We start from the raw sequence: 20633 nt of genomic DNA, 5'->3' as shown, positions 1-20633 counted from the left end.
GCAAAAGCTTATCTAGTCCCGCCCCCGTTAACACAGAATACATTATCTTCATCATGCTATTTTTCTTGTGTCCTTTGACATAACATGTTTCAACAGCAGGCTATAGTCAGAGCTGCTGTCCAGCTCTAGACAGACTACATGTGTGTCTGCTCAAGTGTCCATATTAGTCCGTCATGAGTGTCTCGTCTTTTATCTGCACATTGTTGTTGCACGATATAAAGAAAAGTAAAAAAAAAAAGACAAAAAACATATAGCTTACACATGCTTACAAGTTGACATTCGCCTCGTACTGTGCTTTTCAGTGTCTGCTATTGTTTGGGTGCAGGTGGTTTTTGTTTTTTCTCCCACCTCGTCTCAACATAGTGTCTTTGACCTTTATCAACCCTCATCCTGGGTCATCCTGTAACGATTAATGTGATATGTGATAAATTACACATAATCAGATAAATCCACAACAACAGATAGTTGTTGGTGGGGATAAATTACACATAGTCAGTTAATCTATTGTTAATATAAAAATCTTTATTAGAGCAGCTTTAAATATGTCAGATAAGTCAGATTTAATTTAAGGTGTTCGATTTAGTGTGTAATGTTGGAGTTCAGGAGCGGCATTGTACCAGCATTCACTATTGTTTATGGAATGACTTATCAACTCGTCAGTCCACTCGGCAGACATTTGGAGGCTGCTGGAGTATCCTTATTATGTGTGGCACATGTGTACATTATATCAGAAACCTGGATCATGTTTGTCACCATAATTATCATTGTCATATTCTATAACCTTAGCTCTGCTTGTTTCTACTATTCTGCTGTATTAACTGCCATAACATATATGTCATATTCACACTACTATAGATATTATTATAGTTACTGTTACTTTTGTGGTTGCTTGCATCACTGGGACTGTCTGTCTGTCTGTCTTTGTCTCTCTCTGTCCATCTGTCCGTCTCTTCTCTCTTTCTCTCTCCTTTTCTACCTCCCGAACCGGTGCAGACAGATGTCCGTCCTCCACAGATCTTGGTCTGTCTGATGTTTCTGCCTGTTATAGTGAAGGTTTCCGTTGCCACCGTACTCTACGGGGGAATTGTTGGGTCTATGTAAATCATAAATAAGTCATAGAGTGTGGTCTTTACCTACTCTGTAAAGTGTCCTGAGATAACTTTTGTTATGATTTGGCACTATAAATTTATAATATAAAATTGAGTTGAATTGAATAAGCCCTTTTTTTTCAGTTCCTGGATATATTACTACCTGGAGGAGGCTACTCTGGTAGAATGTGGATAGACCTACTGAACGAATCATGTTTACAGGGATATGAATAATCGGGTTTGCATGTTAAATGTTACATCATATCTTATATAAGATCAAAACCAAGATAAGGCTCAAAACAGGGAGACCAATGTACATGCACTCATAGCTGGAACTCAGATCTGTAATACAGGATTGATGTGATCTGTCCTCCGGTTGGATTGGCCTTTGAACAGAACAAGGGTGAACAGGGTGGGTGACTCTTGAAGCAGAGGTGATGAGTGCCGAGCCCCAGGTGGGCTTGGAGATCAGTCACAGATTTATACTCATACTACTGTGTGCACATTAACTTAGAGAAAAAATGGCTGCACAGAGTGTCATGGAGGCCTTAGTGGTGGTGACTGTTTTTCATGGTGAGAGACTCCATTTCAACTAAATGGCTTGATTTAACCTTTCGCTCAGCCACTATCCACTGAGTATCTAATAAACCCAACCCTGAATCGTGATCAGCTTGGCTGATGCGTTCTTCATATAAAAAAGCTGGATACATTTGTAGACTAAACCATCACAGACCTCACTGGGAAATAGATTCTCAGTCACACATATTCGAAATAGAAAAAAAAATATGGTTTTGAAATTAGCAATTTTAAAATACAAAAAATGTGTTGTTTTTTAGCTATTTTAACTGTGCATGGCCAGGTTATAGATATAGACTATAAAAATAGTCTAGATTGAAGAATGTGAGCAGAGCGCCATCTGCTGATAAAATGCATATACTGCACGTTGGGGGCATGCCTGTTATCTTGTCTAGTCTAGTCTGGGTGTGTTATGAATGGTGTCAAAGCACAAGCCACGGCTGTATTAAAATATATCTTTAAATATTGTATCAATTTATTTCTATTGTATATGGGGGCCAGGCTATGGGCATGCATTTGGCCTTATTTTGTCTCGTTGAGTGAAACAATTACATTTAACTGTTCAAATTAAACGTATTGAAAAGTGTGTTTTTACATAGTTATATGAACAATATAGAGATACGTTTGAGGGTCGTCAGTCGAACACGATTAAAGAGTGAAACAAACCCCAAGAAGTTGACCTGGCGCTAGGCAGCCTGGGTAATGTGATGTTCTACCTTGGATGTGTGTCCAAAATCTAGATCATGCTAAGCAAAAACATCAGCATAAGTGTTCAAACTTTGTATTATCCTCTCCTTCCACTCTTCTGGAAGGGGGCATTAACTAAAGTCAAAGACAAGACCGGACTAAACAGTGGCTGTACACCGAAACAGTACAGCGCAACACCAATGCGAACTACATCTCCCGTGGCTCTTTGCGCGGTTGGAGTTACACGTTCCATGCTGCTCTCCACGCAGGCTGTGCTGCAGCAGCGATAAATGTGGCCCTTGACCGACGCATAGCCCAGGCACATTCGCATGGCCCTCGGGATTAAGACATAACTTCCAACGTAAGTGTAGCCTGCTTTCTTTCCTCTGCTTCAGTATGTTATACTTGATTTGAGTGAATTTAATTTCCTGACAGTGAGGGTTAGCAGCGCAGCTAACGTAAGCTAACAGCTAACTAGCTAATGTCAGGCATCAGAAGCCAAAGTTGGCAGCACTTCGGTCTGGCCTTAACGCGGTCGCTTGTCAGTCAGTGTCTGAAGAAGAAACACGGTCTGCTTTAATACGATGAAAGCCTCTTTACTTCGCCTCCCACTGGAGAGTGCATAAACAACCTAGGAACTAAACTCTGCGCCCTCCTTGTCCTCCAGACAAAACTGTCCAATGTCAACTAGCTTAAAATAGATGAACGTGCAAAGCTAACACGAATTAAGCTTTAGATTTCCGGTCGGAACATCTACTATGAAACAGGACTCATTCCTACTGTCCTTTCCCCTACACTCTATTTAAGTGCTTTTATTGTGAAGATAAATGTAACGTCTTCCTGTCTAGTTGCAGCAGTTTGGCTAACTTTAGCTGCCATTAGTTTTAACAGAAGTTTTCTGGTAACAGTCTAACAGTCCACCTTTCACCGCTGTTCAACAATATCACGTGTAAGCTAACGTCACCCTTTGAAAACTTTATTGAGTTAGCGTTAGTGAGTTTTGGAGTGGAACTCAATTTGACTTTATGAATGACATTCATACACGTTTGTTTGGCTCCAGGTGCGGTATTATTGGTTGTGCAATCATAACACAAGGTATGTTCATCCCCTTCAGTCTGTTATATTTTCTGTTTGGTCAGTCAGGGGAATGGAGATAGCTGCATAGCTAACGCAGGAAGGAGTGTAGGTCAGGGTTGGTTTGCTCAGTGAATTGTTAAAGATTAGAGCTGGCTTGTTGGTTTCAGTACTAGTTATCATATGGAGAAGCTAACTTAACGGTATAATAGTAACACACATCGCTAGTATTTTAAAAAAAAACGATATGCTTTTAAACATTGCTGTCAATCGATGTTGTCTATAGTTAACTAAATTAGCGAAGATTCGCAAACTAAGCGCACATTTTACATTTACATTCTAAATGTACCGTAAGGAGATATTTTGTCAAGTTTTTAATAATGTTACCAACATGGTAGTGGGCAAATATGATTGCTTTAGGCAAATGCATGATTGTTATTATTGCAACAATCCAAAACAAACTCTGAATCATCCGCACACTGAGGTCCCTATCTGTTCAACCCCACTTCTACTCCTTCTGTATCGCAACATCATTGGATCCATTCTCCAGTACTGGGCCCTCTGTTTTTTTCCTATTGCTTCTCAGTAACAATAGAAACAAGCTCATAAAAGTCACTGTCACCTGCCCCTAATCTACCAGCCCTGTTTGACGTTGCCATCACCTGCAAAGCTCAGACCAGAGCACACGACCCCTCCCTACACCTATCCCCCTGTTTCAGAATCAGAAATACTTTGATAATCCCAGGGGGAAATTATTTTTGTTACAAAACTCCAGATATACAAACAACAAATATTATATAGATAACATATATTAGAAAAACTCAAATTTAAATGTACATAAATTAATATTTACAGTAGTGAAATGTATACAAGATCCTCTCTGGTATCAGACAAATCACCCACAAAAAAAAGGTTTATTCCATCTGCCATCACAGCCCTGAACAATGAGGCGAGAAGTTAGCACTGCTGCTGTATGTTTCTCTGTTTTGTAGAAAATTTAATTTGTCATATGTTTTCTGTGTGTTACTTGTTAAATGACTGCCTGTGAAGCCAAATGTCACCCTGTGACAATAAAGTATGATATGATCTAAAATTCTAAACAATGACAAATACTGAATATTCTCCAGAATAACCTCAATAGTAGATTAACCTCAAAAGGTACTACATGCTCAAAAATATGCTGAAATGTCATATTGACTTGAATGTAACATTAAAAACTCATAAATAAATGAGCATTTTAAAATCAATTTAAAAACGCATTTTAATTCACAAGCTTAATAAAGAATACAGCTTTTTAAAAGGCATTTTAAAGGTCTATTTTACCATTATGAGCCTGTGCTGCGGGGTTTGGAGCTCCTCTTGCGCTTTCGCCGGATCTCTTCTCTTTAGCCAGCTGTGGGAGAACGCACCCACTAAGCTGTGACACAGACCCATTACTCGGGCTGTGCGATCCTTAACACTTGCCATTGCGTTTGTGACTGCTAGGTGTAAATGATGTCCAAAGCAGTTCAGCCACATACACCTCATTTTTTTCCCACTGTTAACCAATGTTGGCCCCATTGTCCATCGTCATCCAGCGACCACTCATCAAATGCGCTGTGAAGAGCCTCTGCGATTGTGTCCGATGTGTGATTCTGCGGCATAATACGTCCGTCCGGTTGACGTTTACAGAATAAGCCACATTAGCTCCACCGCCCTTGAGCTAGGCTAACGGAACACATCACTAGATAAACAGGAGTGGAGTCCCGTGTCTCTAGCGGAGATTACACCGGCTCCAGGAGTGAAGTGCAGGCAGCATTTATGATCTATGATTTAAACTGATATTCAACACAGTATCATGCCCATAGACTGTAAAACACCAACCCTCACGGCCTGAATCCTCCTGCTGCTCCAGATTAGCACCTAGCGTATGTGTCTTAGGGCGCACTCTCACTGTCCTTCCGCACCGCGACCCGGGCTTTAGGGTACTTGTCCCCCCTCCCTCTCCCCCCGCGCCCCAGCCCCGTTTGTACTCACACTGCCTGGGCCTCGGCCAATGCTTCTTGCTGTCCATAGGACATCACGCCGTAACACGTCACACGCATTGATCGCGTGTGTGTGGCTTTGTTTACAAATCTTTCCACAGACCTCAGAGTTTTTGTGCGTCTTGTCGACTGTTTTTGAATATTTTCATCCGACCAAATCTGCAGTGAACACTCCACCTCCGCGAACCTTTCACCGCCATTGTTGTTGTTGTTAAATGTCCGCGCATGGTCCGTCGTTCTATTTTCTATGTCCGAACAGGCGCACATACCGCTACCGCCGTAGGGCTTGTGCTCGTGCTCGTACACGTGCGCACGCTCGTGCTCGTACATGTGCAAACGGCTCTGCTAAAGCCCATCTCTTTCACGGCCCGCTGTCCGCAGTTATGGGCGGAACGGGTGCACTCACACTGCTTAAACGTACTAGGCTTTAGCTGAAAAAACAGTTTTGGCCCGGTACAGAACGACAGTGTGAGTGCGCCCATAGTTAGCAGGCTGTACTGTAAGTCATGGTGCAAGTGTGGCTTCTTAATTAGCATAACAGTTTGTATAGTTGATCGAAGAGCAAACCATCTTGTCACTTATGGAAAAACAACCACACGCATGACCACAGTCCAGGCCCAGATGACGGAGTTAGCAGGCTAATGATGCTAATCCTGAAAACTAGCCTTCGAGGAGAACTGAGGGCCAGAGGCTAACTGTCACTCAAGAGGCCAAGCCCCTAATTATCCATAAACTTTAACTGCAAATAAAACTAGCTATTGAACTAGCCTGGTTCAAAAAATTTCACCCCCCTCAGTGTTGTCATGGCGATATGACCTAAACATACAGACTAGAATGTTCTTTTGTCCCAGGCCTTAAACTGGTTTAATGATGCTGTGAAAACGCCCTTTTTAACATGGGGGTCAATGAGAAACTTCTCTATTGTGCAAACTACTCCTAGTGGACACTCAGAGAACTGCAGTTATTGGTATTTCCTGATTGGATCAACCAGGAAGTCGCTGGGGTTGGGGCTTGGTGGGGTTGGGGTCACGAGCGGTGGCGTCGTTGGCCCAACATGCATTGTGGCGGGCCTCTTAATATTGTGGTGGGTAATTTTTGTGTTTTTTTTAAGTGGTTTGTTTCTGCTTGCCATCCACAGTGTCACTGCTGCATCGCTTCCTGATTTCCCAATCTACTGTGCAGGCCTAGGGTCATAATCACAGGATCTGTGTGCATTAATCTTCATTCATTCATTCATTCATTCATCTTCAACCGCTTATCCTGGGGTCGGGGTCGCGGGGGTGCTGGAGCCGATCCCAGCTGACATCGGGCGTAAGGCGGGGTACACCCTGGACAGGACGCCAGTCTATCACAGGGTACATGCATTAATCTTGCATAAGAAAAATTAGTAGTGTTAGAAGGAATTTTTGTTATTGCGTTATTATCGAGTTAACACGTTAACTTTGACCACCCTACTTTTAAATGAAAAGAACAAGTGGATAAGAATAAAAGCTTAAAATAAATAGAAATGACTCAAGAGAAATTAGTGTTTGTCTTAATCAAGAGGCAAAATGGATCAACTGCAATTAGAAATGTTAATTTAAAAAAACAACTTGAAAATGGTTAGTTTTGCATGGTATACCGCTACTAGAAAGGTACCGTGGCACCTGTTAAAAAAAATACTTTTTCACAATTTATTAGTATCGGTACTTTATCAACTTTATCAACTGCCCACAGACACGCTGTCTGTGGGCAGTTTCTCTCTGCTTCATCACCGTCTGCAGTCAGAGTGGGCCTGGTTTCATAGTGACAGACAGACATGGCTCACAGTGGCTCGTGTAAGGTTAACTGTTTAACTGTCTGATGTGGTTCACACATGTCTGTATGTAACAGTTCACACTGGAGACATAAACTTTACCAGAACATGAGCTGGAGACGTTAACTTTACCAGAACATGAGCTGGAGACATTCACTATACCAGAACATGAGCTGGAGACATTCACTATACCAGAACACGAGCTGGAGACATTCACTTTACCAGAACATGAGCTGGAGACAGTGGCCCTCATTTATCAAACAAACGTACGGCAGAAACAAGTGCGTACGACCATTTCCTGGCAAACTTCGGCATTTATCAATTTGGACGATCAAATCTCACGTCTGGTCTGAGGTCGTGTACGCAAATTTGAGCCTGTGTATTTGCGGTGCAGCACAGCAAAATCTGGCTGAAAAAAATTAACAAACCTCAGCTGTCATTAAGCATATGCAGTCACATATTAAGAACAGATCACAACGGATTCTTAAAATTAATTAAAAAAAAAGAAATTGTGGTTGGAGCGATTGATTGTACTCATGTGCGTCTGAAGGCACCATCCATGAATGATTACGCATTCATCAATCGCAAAAACTATCGCTTTTTAACATGGTGGCCAGGGGGACAGACACGATTCTTTTATATTTTAAAACAGCTCGGCTCCAGCCCCCCGCGACCCCGACAGGGACAAGGTTGAAGATGAATGAATGAACAGGAAAGCGCACTGCAGAGCCAAAGTCATCTCCTCGGTTAGTGGCTACCCTCGATAAATTGCATTAAATCAAACAAGGTATCAGATGATTAACATGGTATGGTTCTTCTAGACGACAAAGGTTATCCTCTAACGGAATACCTAATAACCCCGCTGGCAAACCCCGCTACAGAGCAGGAGTGCAGGTTCAGCAGTGCGCACACATGCACAGGCGCACACGGGTCACAGTGGAGCGCTGCTTCGGGTTGACTGCCTCCATTATTCTTTTCCATACAGCGTTTTTATGGGCCCCTTTTATTCCACTCTTAAGACTGCCAAAAAACACATCTTTATTTTGCTCCATCTCGGATGTCAGGATGCCGATCTGTGTGTCGGAAAAGTGTCTTTTCTTCCCAGTGTTTCTCCTCTGAATGTTTGACCTCAGGGGGCGAGGCCTCCGAACCAGGAATATTTAAGGGCGTAACATGTTAATGACGATCAAATTCAGCCGCCCCATTTATCAAGGCCCGCTCATTCGTATGCTGAGATTGGTCCGATACGAATGTTTCATAAATAACACGTGGGTCCTGTCATACGACCAATGCTGCGCTCAGATCTGCCCCTGTTTTCACGCAAGATTGATAAATGAGGCCCATTAACTTTACCAGAACATGAGCTGGAGACATTAACTTAACCAGAACATGAGCTAGAGACATTAACTTTACCAGAACATGAGCTGGAGACATTAACTTTACCAGAACATGAGCTGGAGACATTAACTTTACCAGAACATGAGCTGGAGACATTAACTTTACCAGAACATGAGCTGGAGACATTCACTTTACCAGAACATGAGCTGGAGACATTCACTTTACCAGAACATGAGCTGGAGACATTCCCTTTACCAGAACATGAGCTGGAGACATTCCCTTTACCAGAACATGAGCTGGAGACATTCACTTTACCAGAACATGAGCTGGAGACATTAACTTTACCAGAACATGAGCTGGTGTTCAAAAGTATGATAAACAACACAACAACGCCAAGAACCTTAAATTGACCAAACAATATCGAACATGTCCTTGTTTTCATATTTCAAATATTTTTATTATTATTTAAACAGCTGCATAATCATTTAATTCATCAAGTTAAGTAGCTATAACACTCAGCAGCTTTAACAAATATATATGTTTTTATTTGGACCTTTTTAAGTTTAAGTGTTTTAATAAATAAAAAGAAAGAAATAATTTTATGTTCCACATTCTGTCATCTAATATTATTTTCCATTACTTTTGATGATATTTTAGTTTTACGCTGGGGTATCGTTTCAGTATCCGTATCAAGATATTTTAGGCAGGTATCGTACTGAAGTCATCATTTTGGTATCGTGATAACATTAAAAAACGTAGAATAGTTCAATAGTGTATTTGGATTCTTCGTGTCGAATTATGAAAGGATAATAGAGCTGAAATGATTAGTCAAGTAATCCATTTGTCTATTGACAGGAAATTAATCAGCAATCATTTAGGCAATGATTTAGGCAAAATACACCGTTTCCAATTTTACCAAATGTTGATATTTGCTGCTTTTCTTCCATGATAACAACTTGCAGTATGTATTTTAAGTTTTGGGCCAAAGCAAACAAAGAGTTCAAAGATGTTACCTTAGACCAAGGGTGTCAAACTGATCCAGTAAAGGGCTGTGTGGCTCCAGGTTTTCAGTCCAACCAATCAACACTACTGGTCCAACAAACTGTGTGAAGACAGTTCAGGTGATTGAGTAAGTCGAGTCAGGTGTGTTCTTGCTTGGTTGGAATGAAAACCTGCAGCCACACGGCCCTTTACTGGATCAGTTTGACACCCCTGCCATAGACTCATAAAACTTGAATGGACATTTTATAATTTTCTTACATTTTGAAGAAGAAATTAGTAATTAATTACTCAAAAAATATTTGGGGGGGTTAATTGAAAATGAAAACAATTGTAAGTTGCCACCCTAAACAAGTATGTAATCATTAAAACATGTCAGTGCCCAGGTTTGGAGCTGACAGTGTCTTTGTTGTCTCATCCCATAGACTCTGGTTGAACGTCAAAGCAGTAGAGAGGAGGTGAGGAGACGTAAAGGAGGATGATAATGCAGCGCATCCTAACTAATGGGAAACTGCGGTGGGTGGCAGCAGCACGCCCCTTACTGATGGGTGTCACCTTCCCTGAACCACCAGTAGCACTTTGTTGCTGTGTCCTCCGCCTGTCACTGCCACCACCCACAGGCCGGCACTGGTTGTCAACCTCATCCTTGAGCAAGGCAGCACATCAGCCAAAACACCAGCCACCGCAGGCGGAACCACACTCCAGCTCAACATCTCAAACACAGGAGGTCCAGCAAGGGGAAGCTGAGCCTGATGCTGTAGAGGTGGATCCCCTGCAGGACAAGTCCATTGGTCTGGTCCAGAGGTTTAAGAGGACCTTCAAACAGTATGGGAAGGTGTTGATCCCTGTTCATCTGTTGACGTCCTCATTCTGGTTTGGAACCTTCTATTACGCTGCTATGAAGTGAGTCATATTGTGTTCTGAGTTCTTAGCTTTGCGTTTTTAGATCAGATCATTTGTTCTTAAAATGGTTTAAGTTTTTTATAATAAGACTTAATAAATTAAAAAATAGCCAACTAAAAGTCGTTTCATATCAAGCATGGATTTTTGTCTGAAAATCTGCACAGAAATGTATAAAAACTGATTTAGTAGTGCTTGTGCATCCTTTAGTGTGGTTTAAAAAATCTGATGGACCTCATTTCCAGCAGATTGACACCTGCGGAATTATACTTTGTTTGACCAATGAAACAAACAAACAAGTAAATACATATATACAAATGGCAGATTACATAGGACGGGTGAGTGCTGGACACCTTGCTGAAGTGGGCATGCGCAAGAGTAGAGGGTGTGCGTCTGTGAAACCTAACTCCACACACGTTTACTGTTACCCATTTATTATTAAATATTGTAAGGAGAGTCATCATGCGTCTTTTAACAGACACACCTGGAGCGAAGTTTGAAATCGAAATGGAAGACGTGATATGTGGATAATTTGCACCAGACCTGGTGTGCATAGTTAGAAATGCGGTGCAGGAATGCAGAAAATCCACATGAAAATGTTCTGCATTCCCGCACATCATTTTCACATCGCACCTATAAAAAATTAAAGCTCGACAAAATAAAAATGTAGTTGTCATTGAATAAAACTATGGATAAGGGATAAAGACTAAAATATGGCTAAAACTAATGAGCAGGTTTGCAAGACTTAATCTAAAATGGCCAAAACCCAATCAAAAATGAAGAATGTCCTGTGTGCTCAGCACAGTTTTGGCAGATAATTAAAACCTTTCACCTGTTTTTTTCTTTCCCTCAGAGGTGTGAATGTAGTGCCTTTCCTGGAGATGATTGGTCTACCAGAATCACTAGTTGGCCTTCTGAGAGACTCTTCAAGTGGCTACGCTCTGACTGCGTATGCCATGTACAAGGTAATTTTATCCAGGATCCTCTGAGTTTTTATTTAAGTGAATAGTAAACATTTTCCCCATTGATCAACATCAAAACGTCATGTTAATAAAACATTCACACACTCAAATTTCCTGACCACTTAGATTAGCATGTGTCTTATTTCCTCACTCAGTGTGCATGTAAAAGGCAGATTTGGCATATCCAATAGGATTCATTGGTGAAGGCTTCAGATGTTCATTTTGCTCTGCTGACCATTCATTGTGTTTTTCTTTGTTTTCCTGCAGATTGCAACCCCTGCTAGATATACAGTCACATTGGGTGGCACGTCACTATCTGTTCAGTATCTCCGCAAGCATGGCTACTTGTCCACACCACCACCGGTTAAAGAATACATCCAGGACAAAATGGAGGAGACCAAGGAGAAACTGACAGAAAAGATGGAGGAGACAAAGGAGAGATTTTCAGAGAAAATGGAGGAAACTAAAGAACGTTTCTCTGAGAAAATGGAAGAGACTAAGGACAAGCTTTCTGAGAAGCTGCAGGAAACCAAAGACAGAGTCTCAGACGGAAAATCGTTTTTTAGAAAGAAAAGCGATTAGTGAGTTCTGTTTACAGATGGTGTCTAAATAAATGATCCTATTTTGATCACTACAAGTAATCAGTGACTTCCAGGCAAGTAACAGATGGCATTTGTGAGACTTTTCGTAAAGAATAGAGATGTACCATCCTCGTCCTAAAATTTCACAATTTCTATTTAAGTGTCAAATTCAGTCCCTAATTGTCAATAGATGATGCACTGTAAGTGTATACTAGACAGCAGCTTAGCAGACTCCTTGCAATGCTGCATTTTGACTCAGTCATCTCAGACTGGATTTACACAGAGAGGTCGGGGTTTTAGGGTTTAAAAAAAATAAATAAATCAACGTCAGTGTAAAAAAAGCATCCATTAAAGACTATGGCAGAGAGCAGTGCTATCCCTCTGGTTAGGAATATAAAACTTGAAGCTCATGGGTACACCAGAGTGTACCAGTCCATCAAAGCCTTTTCTAGTGTCACGATAAAGAAATTAAGCTTTTCTAATGTATTTTTATCTTAGCCAACATATTACATTATTTTGGTGTCTGTACTACTTCATGTATTGGCTGAAGATTGTGTAGGGAACAAAATCAAATGACCGTTTAAAAGTTTTTCTTGGAGCAGTAAAAGTCAAATACAGTGGGTTCAGCAATATAAAGTGTGCCCGATGAAATGTCTTGGGTACATGTGTACTAAATACGCAAATGTTCTTGTCAGTAATTCAAACAGATGTCTGGTAAAAATCAGAATTAAATAAAGTGTAATGCTAATCATCAAAGTTTGTATGGTGCATTAATAGGCTGAGTCCAAATGAATCCCAATCTTTGCCCTTAGGCCTAAACACTGACTCCTCATGGACTTAACTGATGTCACCTGAAGTGTTCTGAGCGCAAGAGGCTGCAAGGGTTCGATATGGTATGAATAGGCTTAAAGAAAACAATGCTCAGCGACATATTGCATTACCTTGATAACAAAACCTGTTACAATTGTGGGGTTGGGACTTTTTTACCTCACAACCAAGGCATCTAAAGCGATGGTCTAAATTCTGAAAATCAGTTGAGCCTCTGAGACTGATTCTAAAAATCTGCTCTTTTCCTTCTCCATGGTAACAGAAGCTCCGGTAGCTGAGCTGCTAAGCTAATCACTAGCCGCTCAGAGTTTACAGAGAGGGAGGGGGAGTGGGAGGGGACGAGGAGCAGAGGAGACGAGGGGATGAGGGGAGGGGAGAGGATTGGATGGAGGGTACGAGCGGACCGAGACCATTGGTCAACTTCTATGCAGGCCCCACTCTGATAGACTGAATGGATTTTTTGGGTTCTTTTTACTGTTCATATTGTGTAGATCGGACTACAGGATCACAATCACTGTATAGATGATGTAAATAATAATTACCCATATTGCAAATCGTAGACCATAGCTCTAAGGGATTGACTGACTGTACTGCCCTCGCAGTCCTTGTGCTCATGCACAGCTAGACAGTCAGATAACAGATAGAAGTTTACAAAAAAAACACAAGGCTTGACTTTTCTTGTCTTTTAATGAAGTCTTCTATTTCCCCCATAAAAAATAAAAACACAATTAACTCAACCACTGTACAAGTAATTCAATTCAATTCAATTTTATTTATAGTGCCAAATCATAACAAAAGTTATCTCAGGACACATTACAAACTAGGTAAAGACCACACTCTATGATAAACATAGACCCAACAGAGTACGGTGGCAACGAAAACCTTCCCTATTACAGGCAGGAACGTCAGACAGACCCAGCTCTGTGGAGGACGACCATCTGTCTTGACCGGTTGGGGAGCAAGAAAAGGAGAGAGAAAGAGAGAAAAGACGGACAGATGGACAGAGAAAGACAAAGACAGACACACTTCCAGTACCTATAATAATATATATAGTAATGTGAATATGACTTATATGTTATGACAGTTAATACAGCAGAATAGTATAAACAAGCACAGCTAAGGTTATAGATTATAATAGTAGCAGGAAGCGTCATGCAGGACCACGGCAGCAGGCACCACCACGATCAGCAGAGACCTGCGAGATGACAAAGTACAAACAACTCCGGGGAAGAAGTTGAATTAGTAACATGCATTGATGAGACATGAATGATACAGGCAGAGGAAAGAAGCTCAGAGTATCGGGAAAAGTATTATCCCCGGCAGACTAGGCCTATAGCAGCATAATTAAGCAGAACAAAATCAGCTTAAAAATAACATTGCTAAGGGCTCGTAAGCCCTAGCTGTAAGCTTTATCAAAAAGGAAAGTTTTAAGTTTACTCTTAAATATGGGGACAGTGTCTGTATTCCGAATAACACTTGGGAGTTGGTTCCACACGAGAGGAGCTTGGTAGCTGAAGGCTCTGCCTCCCATTCTACTTTTGGAGACTCTAGGAATGAAAAGTAGCCCTGCATTCTCAGAGCGCAGCGATCTAGTCGGGTAATACGGTACTATGAGCTCTTTAAGATACGATGGAGCCTGACCAATAAGAGCTTTGTAGGTAAGGAGAAGGATTTTAAATCTAAATAAATAATTATTCTAGATTTTACAGGTAGCCAGTGCAAAGAAGCCATTACAGGAGAAATATGTTCTCTTCGTTTTATTTTAGTTGCAGCAGAGCTGCAGCATTTTGGACCAACTGGAGACTCTTAACAGACTTATTGGAGCAGCCTGATAAGGAGTTGCAGTAGTCCAGCCTAGAAGTAACAAATGCATGGACTAGTTTTTCTGCATCTTTCTGAGACACAATGTTCCTAATTTTCGCAATATTAGTAGCAATAATAATATATTAGTGTCCATGGAGGATTTGTCATTAACATATACAAACTGAGATCTATCTGATAAATATGACTTAAACCAGCTCAGTGCGGTTCCTTTAATGCTAATTAGATGCTCCAGTCCTGTAGCAGGATGTGATGGTCAATAGAGTCGAATGCAGCACTAAGATCTGGTAAGACAAGTACATAGACAAGTCCTTTGTCTGAAGCTATTACAAGGTCGTTAGTAATTTTTACCAGTGCTGTCTCAGTGCTATGATTCATTCTAAATCCTGACTGGAAGTCCTTAAATAACTCATTATTATGTAAAAAGTCGCACAGCTGATTGGCGACTAACTTCTCGAGGATCTTAGAGAGAAAAGGAAGGTTAGATATAGGTCTATAGTTGGCTAGTACCTCAGGATTAAGACTGGGCTTTTTAAGAAGAGGTTTAATTACAGCTACTTTAAAAGACTGTGGTACATAACCTGCTGATAAAGACATGTTAACCATATCTAATACGGGAGTGCTAACTGTAGGTAACACTTCTTTAAGTAACCTTGTTGGGATAGAGTCTAGGAGAAAAGTAGAGGCCTTTGATGCTGAAATAGTATATGTTAATTTGTTAAGGACGACTGTAGAAAAGCAGTCCAAGAACATATCAGGTCGTACAGTTGGTTCCTCGGTTCCTGGGTTTGAAGAAAAATCTGTGCCAAGCGAGCTGATTTTGTCTCTAATAGTTATAATTTTGTCATTAAAGAAGGTCATGAAGTCGTTACTACTGAGGGTTATAGGAATACATGGCTCAATAGAGCTGTGGCTCTCTGTCAGCCTGGCTACAGTGCTGATAAGTAACCTAGGATTGTTCTTATTCTCCGCTATTAAAGATGAGTAATAGGCTGCTCTGGCATTACGGAGGGCCTTCCTATATGTTTTTAGACTTTCATGCCAAGCTAAGCGAGATTCCTCCAATTTAGTAGAGCGCCATTTACTTTCTAATTTTCTCGATACCTGCAACACTGTCAACAAGGTGATCAATTTCAGAGAAACTAACGTTAATGCAGGAATCTTGAATATTAGGATAAGGCATTAAAGTAAATGCAGATGGAATCGATTCCTTAAATTTAGCAATAGCACTATCAGATAAACATATAGTGTAGAAACTTTTGCCTAGAGGTGAGTAGTCCTGTAATATGAATTCAAAAGTTATTAAATAATGGTCTGATAAAATAGTATTCTGTGGAAAGACTATTAAGTCATTGATTTTCACACCATAAGCCAAGACAAGGTCAAGGGTGTGATTAAAACAATGAGTAGGTTTATGTACGCTCTGACTAAAACTAATCGAATCTAGTAGAGAGATAAACGCAGTACTAAGGCTATTATTAACAACGTCCACATGAATATTAAAATCTCCTAAAATGATTACTTTATCAGATTTAAGGACTAAATTTGAAGGAAACTCTGAGAATTCAGACAGAAATTCAGAGTACGGACCAGGAGCACGGTACACTATAACAAGTATAATTGGCTGCACAGTTTTCCAGGTTTAATGTGAAAGACACAGAACAAGACTTTCAAATGAGTTATAATTAAGTTTAGGTTCAGGGTTTGTTAATAGGCCTGAGTCATAAATAGCTGCAACGCCTCCTCCTCGGCCACTGCCTCGAGCATTATGAGTATTAATATGACTGGGAGGAGTGGATTCATTTAGGCTAACATATTCTTCAGGACACAGCCAGGTTTCAGTCAGACAGAGTAAATAAATATGGTTGTCTGATATCAGATCATTTACTAGTACAGCTTTAGATGACAGAGATCTGATGTTTAAAAGGCCACATTTTATTTTCTGATTTTGTTGCATTATCGCAGATTTGGTGTTGATTTGTATCAAGTTTTTCTGTATAGCGCCTCTTCTGTTCATTTTTGATCTGGTTATTTTAGATGATCTTGGGGCACACAGCGTTTTATACTATACTGAGCTGGAAAATGCTCCACAGGGAGCGCAGAGAGGTGTGTTAGACTGCCACTCTGCTTCCTGGGCACCTGCGATAAGGGCAGCGCAGAGTGGTGTATTAAACTTTGACTCTGCTTCCTGATCCCAACACTGGGTTGGCATGGTTTTAGACCGCTCACAACTGCGTCCAGGTTCTTAGATATGAGAGATGAACCCTCCAAAGTAGGATGAATACCATTTCTCCTAATAAGACCAGGTTTTCCCCAGAAAGACTGCCAATTAAAGACAAGCCCACATTATTTACCGACACCATCCAGACAGCCAGTGACGGAATGATGACCTGCGGCTATACATGTCATCGCAAGTCAAGTTGGGCAGGGGACCAAAGAAAATTACAGTGTCCGACATAGTTTTTGCATATGCACACACCACTCCACATTAATTTTAGTGACCTCCGATTGACGTAATCGGGTGTCATTACCGCCGATGTGAATAACAATCTTATCATATTTACGTTTATCCTTAGCCAGCAGTTTCAAATAGGACTCAATGTCGCCCGCTCTGGCCCCTGGGAAGCATTTTACTATGGCACCTGGTGTCGCTAAGTTCACGTTTCTCAGAATGGAGCTGCCAATAACCAGTGTTGATTCCTCAGCATGTGTGTCACTGAGTGGAGAAAACTTGTTTGAAACGTGAACGGTTGGATGGTTAACCATGGGCTTTGATTTAGAGCAGGGGTCTCAAACTCAATTTACGTGGGGGCCACTGGATGCAGAGTCTGGGTGAGGCTGGGCCGCAAGAAAAGATTTCTTAAAAAAATTCCAATTTTTTTAAAATGTCTTTATTTTTATTTTTAACACAAAATAAGATCAAAAAATATATTAAACAAATTGAGAATTAAGTAAATAAATCAGTCATAAATAAATACAATAATAATAATTCGAAACTATGTGTGGTTTCTTCAGTCTTCTGTTTCTCCTGATACGTTGTTGAGTTATAAACCAAAGAATTTTGCTCTTATATACTTATATACACATACTTACTATGTGAGAAGTAACAATAAATAAATCCTTGAACCTGAACATGGCTTGAACATGGCTTCTCTTGCCTACTTCTTGCTGCTAGACACCTGGCAGGGCTTCCTCTCGCATAGCTGAGCTACATTTGGCTGGAGAGAGGAAGCAGTTGAGACCCTCAGTATGGCTTGAAGATGATCATCAGTAAGTCTGGACCTGTACTTGGACTTATTGAAGTTCAAGGTGGAGAAGAGCTTTTCGCACAAGCTCCCAAAAAGGCACATGGTCCGCTTGTACATTTGGGAAAGCTCAGGGAAGCTGGGAGGCAATTATCTCAAAAATTGCCCAAGTTTGTCTGCTTTTCCACTCACCTCCCTGAACTTGGCTTTGAGGTCAGAGTTGCACTGCAGGTCAATGAGCTCCATTTGAAGCACAGGAGGGTCATCTTGCACATCAATGGATAGGGGTCTGCAAAAATTTGAAATGTGGCTCTGTGTGTCTTGAAGTCGGCAAATCTGTGATCAAATTCCTCCCGAAGCTTCAAAATGGCATCAACATACATCTCAGCACTGAATGGTGTGCCCGCATCCACGAGTGCCTTGCATGCTGGGAAATGGCAAAGGTTTGTCTGAGAGAGCTGGGCTTTCCATAACTGACATTTTGTGGAGAACGCTCTCACGTTGTCATAGGCAGCACTGACGAGTTGCCCCTGGCCTTGTAACTTCTTGTTCAGTACATTAAGTTCATGTGTGATGTCAACAAGAAAAGCTAAGTCCATGAGCCATTTGGGATCACTTAGCACAGGAACAGCCACCCCAACCTTCTCCATGAAGGCTTTCACCTATGCTCTCAACTCAAAAAATCTCTTCACTGAGGTACGTTGGCTCAGCAGGGGAAATGCGTTGAAGTAGAGCACATCCCCATATTCAGACTCCATTTCCTCTAAAAAAGCACGGAAACTTCGGTGCTTTAAGCCCCTGGATCTGATTTGGTTGATGCATTTGACAACAACAGACATCACATGGTCAAACTTCAGGCATTTGCTGCAAAGGGCCTGCTGATGGATAATGTAGTGCAAAGCAATGGCCTCCTCTGCACCCTCCTCTTTCAGTTTTTTTTAACAAGTGTCACTAGTCCATTTTTCCTCCCTGTCATTGATGGTGCTCCATCGGTTGTTATTCCAACTAACCTCTTCCATGGCAAACCGGCATTCTCAATGGCATCACACAGCTGGTGAAATATCTCCTGAGCGGTGGTCTGGCCATGCATTGAAACTACTGTGAGCAACTCCTCTATCACTTCAAAATTGTCATCAATACCACGGACATATATTGCGAGCTGGGCAGTGTCTGTGATGTCTGTGGTCTCATCAAGAGCGACCGAGTATAAACTGAAATATTTGGCTTTCTCGCACAGTTGATCATAAATGTTAGTTGACAGGTCAGAAATGAGCTCTGCCACGGTGTTGGCAGAAAGGCTGATGTTGCTAAACTGATCTTTCTTTTCGGAACAAACCATACTTGCAGCCTGTAACATGCACTTTTTAATGAATTCACCTTCTGTGAATGGCTTTCCCGCCCTAGCAACCATCTCACTCACCATGTAGCTAGCTTTGACTGCTGCATCTTTCGTTATGGTTGCTTTCTTGAAGAAATCTTGTTGCCTCAGTAGACTGGTTTTAAGATTTGCAACCCGGTTCACTCTCTCATCTCCCTGGTATTTGACACGTTGGGGTGCCCCTGTGCTCAACAAAGAAATATTGCATCTCCCACTTTTCCTGGAATTGTCTGTGCTCATCATTAACCTTTCTCTTCACTGCAGGCTTTAAAAAAGACATGTTTGGGGTTGTGGAATATATTTGTGTTTAGCCGATGGAGAATAACGTTATTTCCGCAATGTGTGTCGTTCCGCTTTTCCCCCTGTCACAGCAACATGGCGGTCGGCGAATAATAGCCGGTAGCAGTCTCCTTTGTCTTTCATGATGACATGAACACCATGGCATTTTTAGATGGTAGAAAGTACAGGGATAGCGAGCGCAAAAAGGCGACTGCTCCCGGAGTGTTATCCGGCGTCGGCGTGTTATTGTTACAGGCTGTTGTTGTAAACGTAGTCATTGAAACAAACAAAAATTAAAAAAATATATATATACATCATATAGAAATATATGTAGTGTTCATCGTGTGAGGAAATGCAAATAAAACAATAATAACCCCCAAATCCGGGTTATCGGGGACTGCAGCCCCCCGCGACCCCAACAATGAATTATGAATGGATGTGTTGGTGCGCGGCTGCAGCAAGACGCACTGCAGAGCCAAAGTAATTATAGGTGATATTCTGGATCAGAAGGCTGTTGTTTCCACCTATAGGAGTAGTTTATATACAGGTAACCCACAACGGTCAGAACATTGGTTACTTACAGTCTTTAAACTATTTAAAAAAGTTTAAAATCACAAACTTGGATAATAGCGAACACAAAACAACACCTTTTTGTGTGTTCTGTGGAAATACACTGCAGCCATAATTACTAAATGAATTAAATGGATCTTTTGAATGTCCCCTATAATGCGAGGGGGTGCATTTCACAGCAGGGGTGCTGAATATGGCACACCTGTCCAAGAGTGCGCAAAGGTGCAGTCGGGTCACAGTGAGTCCCTCCGTAATTTTTTTCCATACAGTGTTTTTATGGGCCCCTTTTATTTCACTCTTAAGACTGACAAAAAGCACGTCCTTATTTTGCTCCATCTCGGATGTCAGGATGTCGATCTATGTGTCGGAAGTTTATTTTCTAACCAGCGTCCTTCCTCTCCGTGTTTGACCTCAGTGGGCGAGGCCTCCGAACCAGGAATATTTAAGGGCGTAACATGTTAATGACGATCGAATTCAGCCGCTGCATT

The 20633-nt window shown here is 41.3% G+C and overlaps 1 protein-coding gene across 2 annotated transcripts; it reads left to right on the top strand.

Moving 5' to 3' along the window:
• Nucleotides 1–2590: 2590 nt before the first annotated feature.
• Nucleotides 2591–12774, top strand: fam210ab (family with sequence similarity 210 member Ab). Of its 2 annotated transcripts, XM_083919189.1 has the most exons (5): nucleotides 2611–2712; nucleotides 7897–7990; nucleotides 10007–10484; nucleotides 11335–11446; nucleotides 11711–12774. In XM_083919189.1, exons 3-5 carry the CDS (start codon nucleotides 10060–10062, stop codon nucleotides 12023–12025), a joined length of 852 nt encoding a protein of 283 aa, XP_083775315.1. In that variant the 5' UTR covers nucleotides 2611–2712; nucleotides 7897–7990; nucleotides 10007–10059; the 3' UTR covers nucleotides 12026–12774. The 2 variants fall into 2 exon arrangements, with proteins under 2 accessions (XP_083775314.1, XP_083775315.1); XM_083919188.1 differs by lacking the exon at nucleotides 7897–7990 and having other exon boundaries at nucleotides 2591–2712.
• The last annotated feature ends 7859 nt before the right edge of the window (nucleotides 12775–20633 follow it).

Source organism: Echiichthys vipera (genome assembly GCF_963691815.1).
Source record: "Echiichthys vipera genome assembly, chromosome: 8".
NCBI classification, from domain to species: domain Eukaryota; kingdom Metazoa; phylum Chordata; class Actinopteri; order Perciformes; family Trachinidae; genus Echiichthys; species Echiichthys vipera.
Note: the sequence above shows the minus strand (reverse complement) of the source record. Positions and strands in the feature narration are given on the sequence as shown.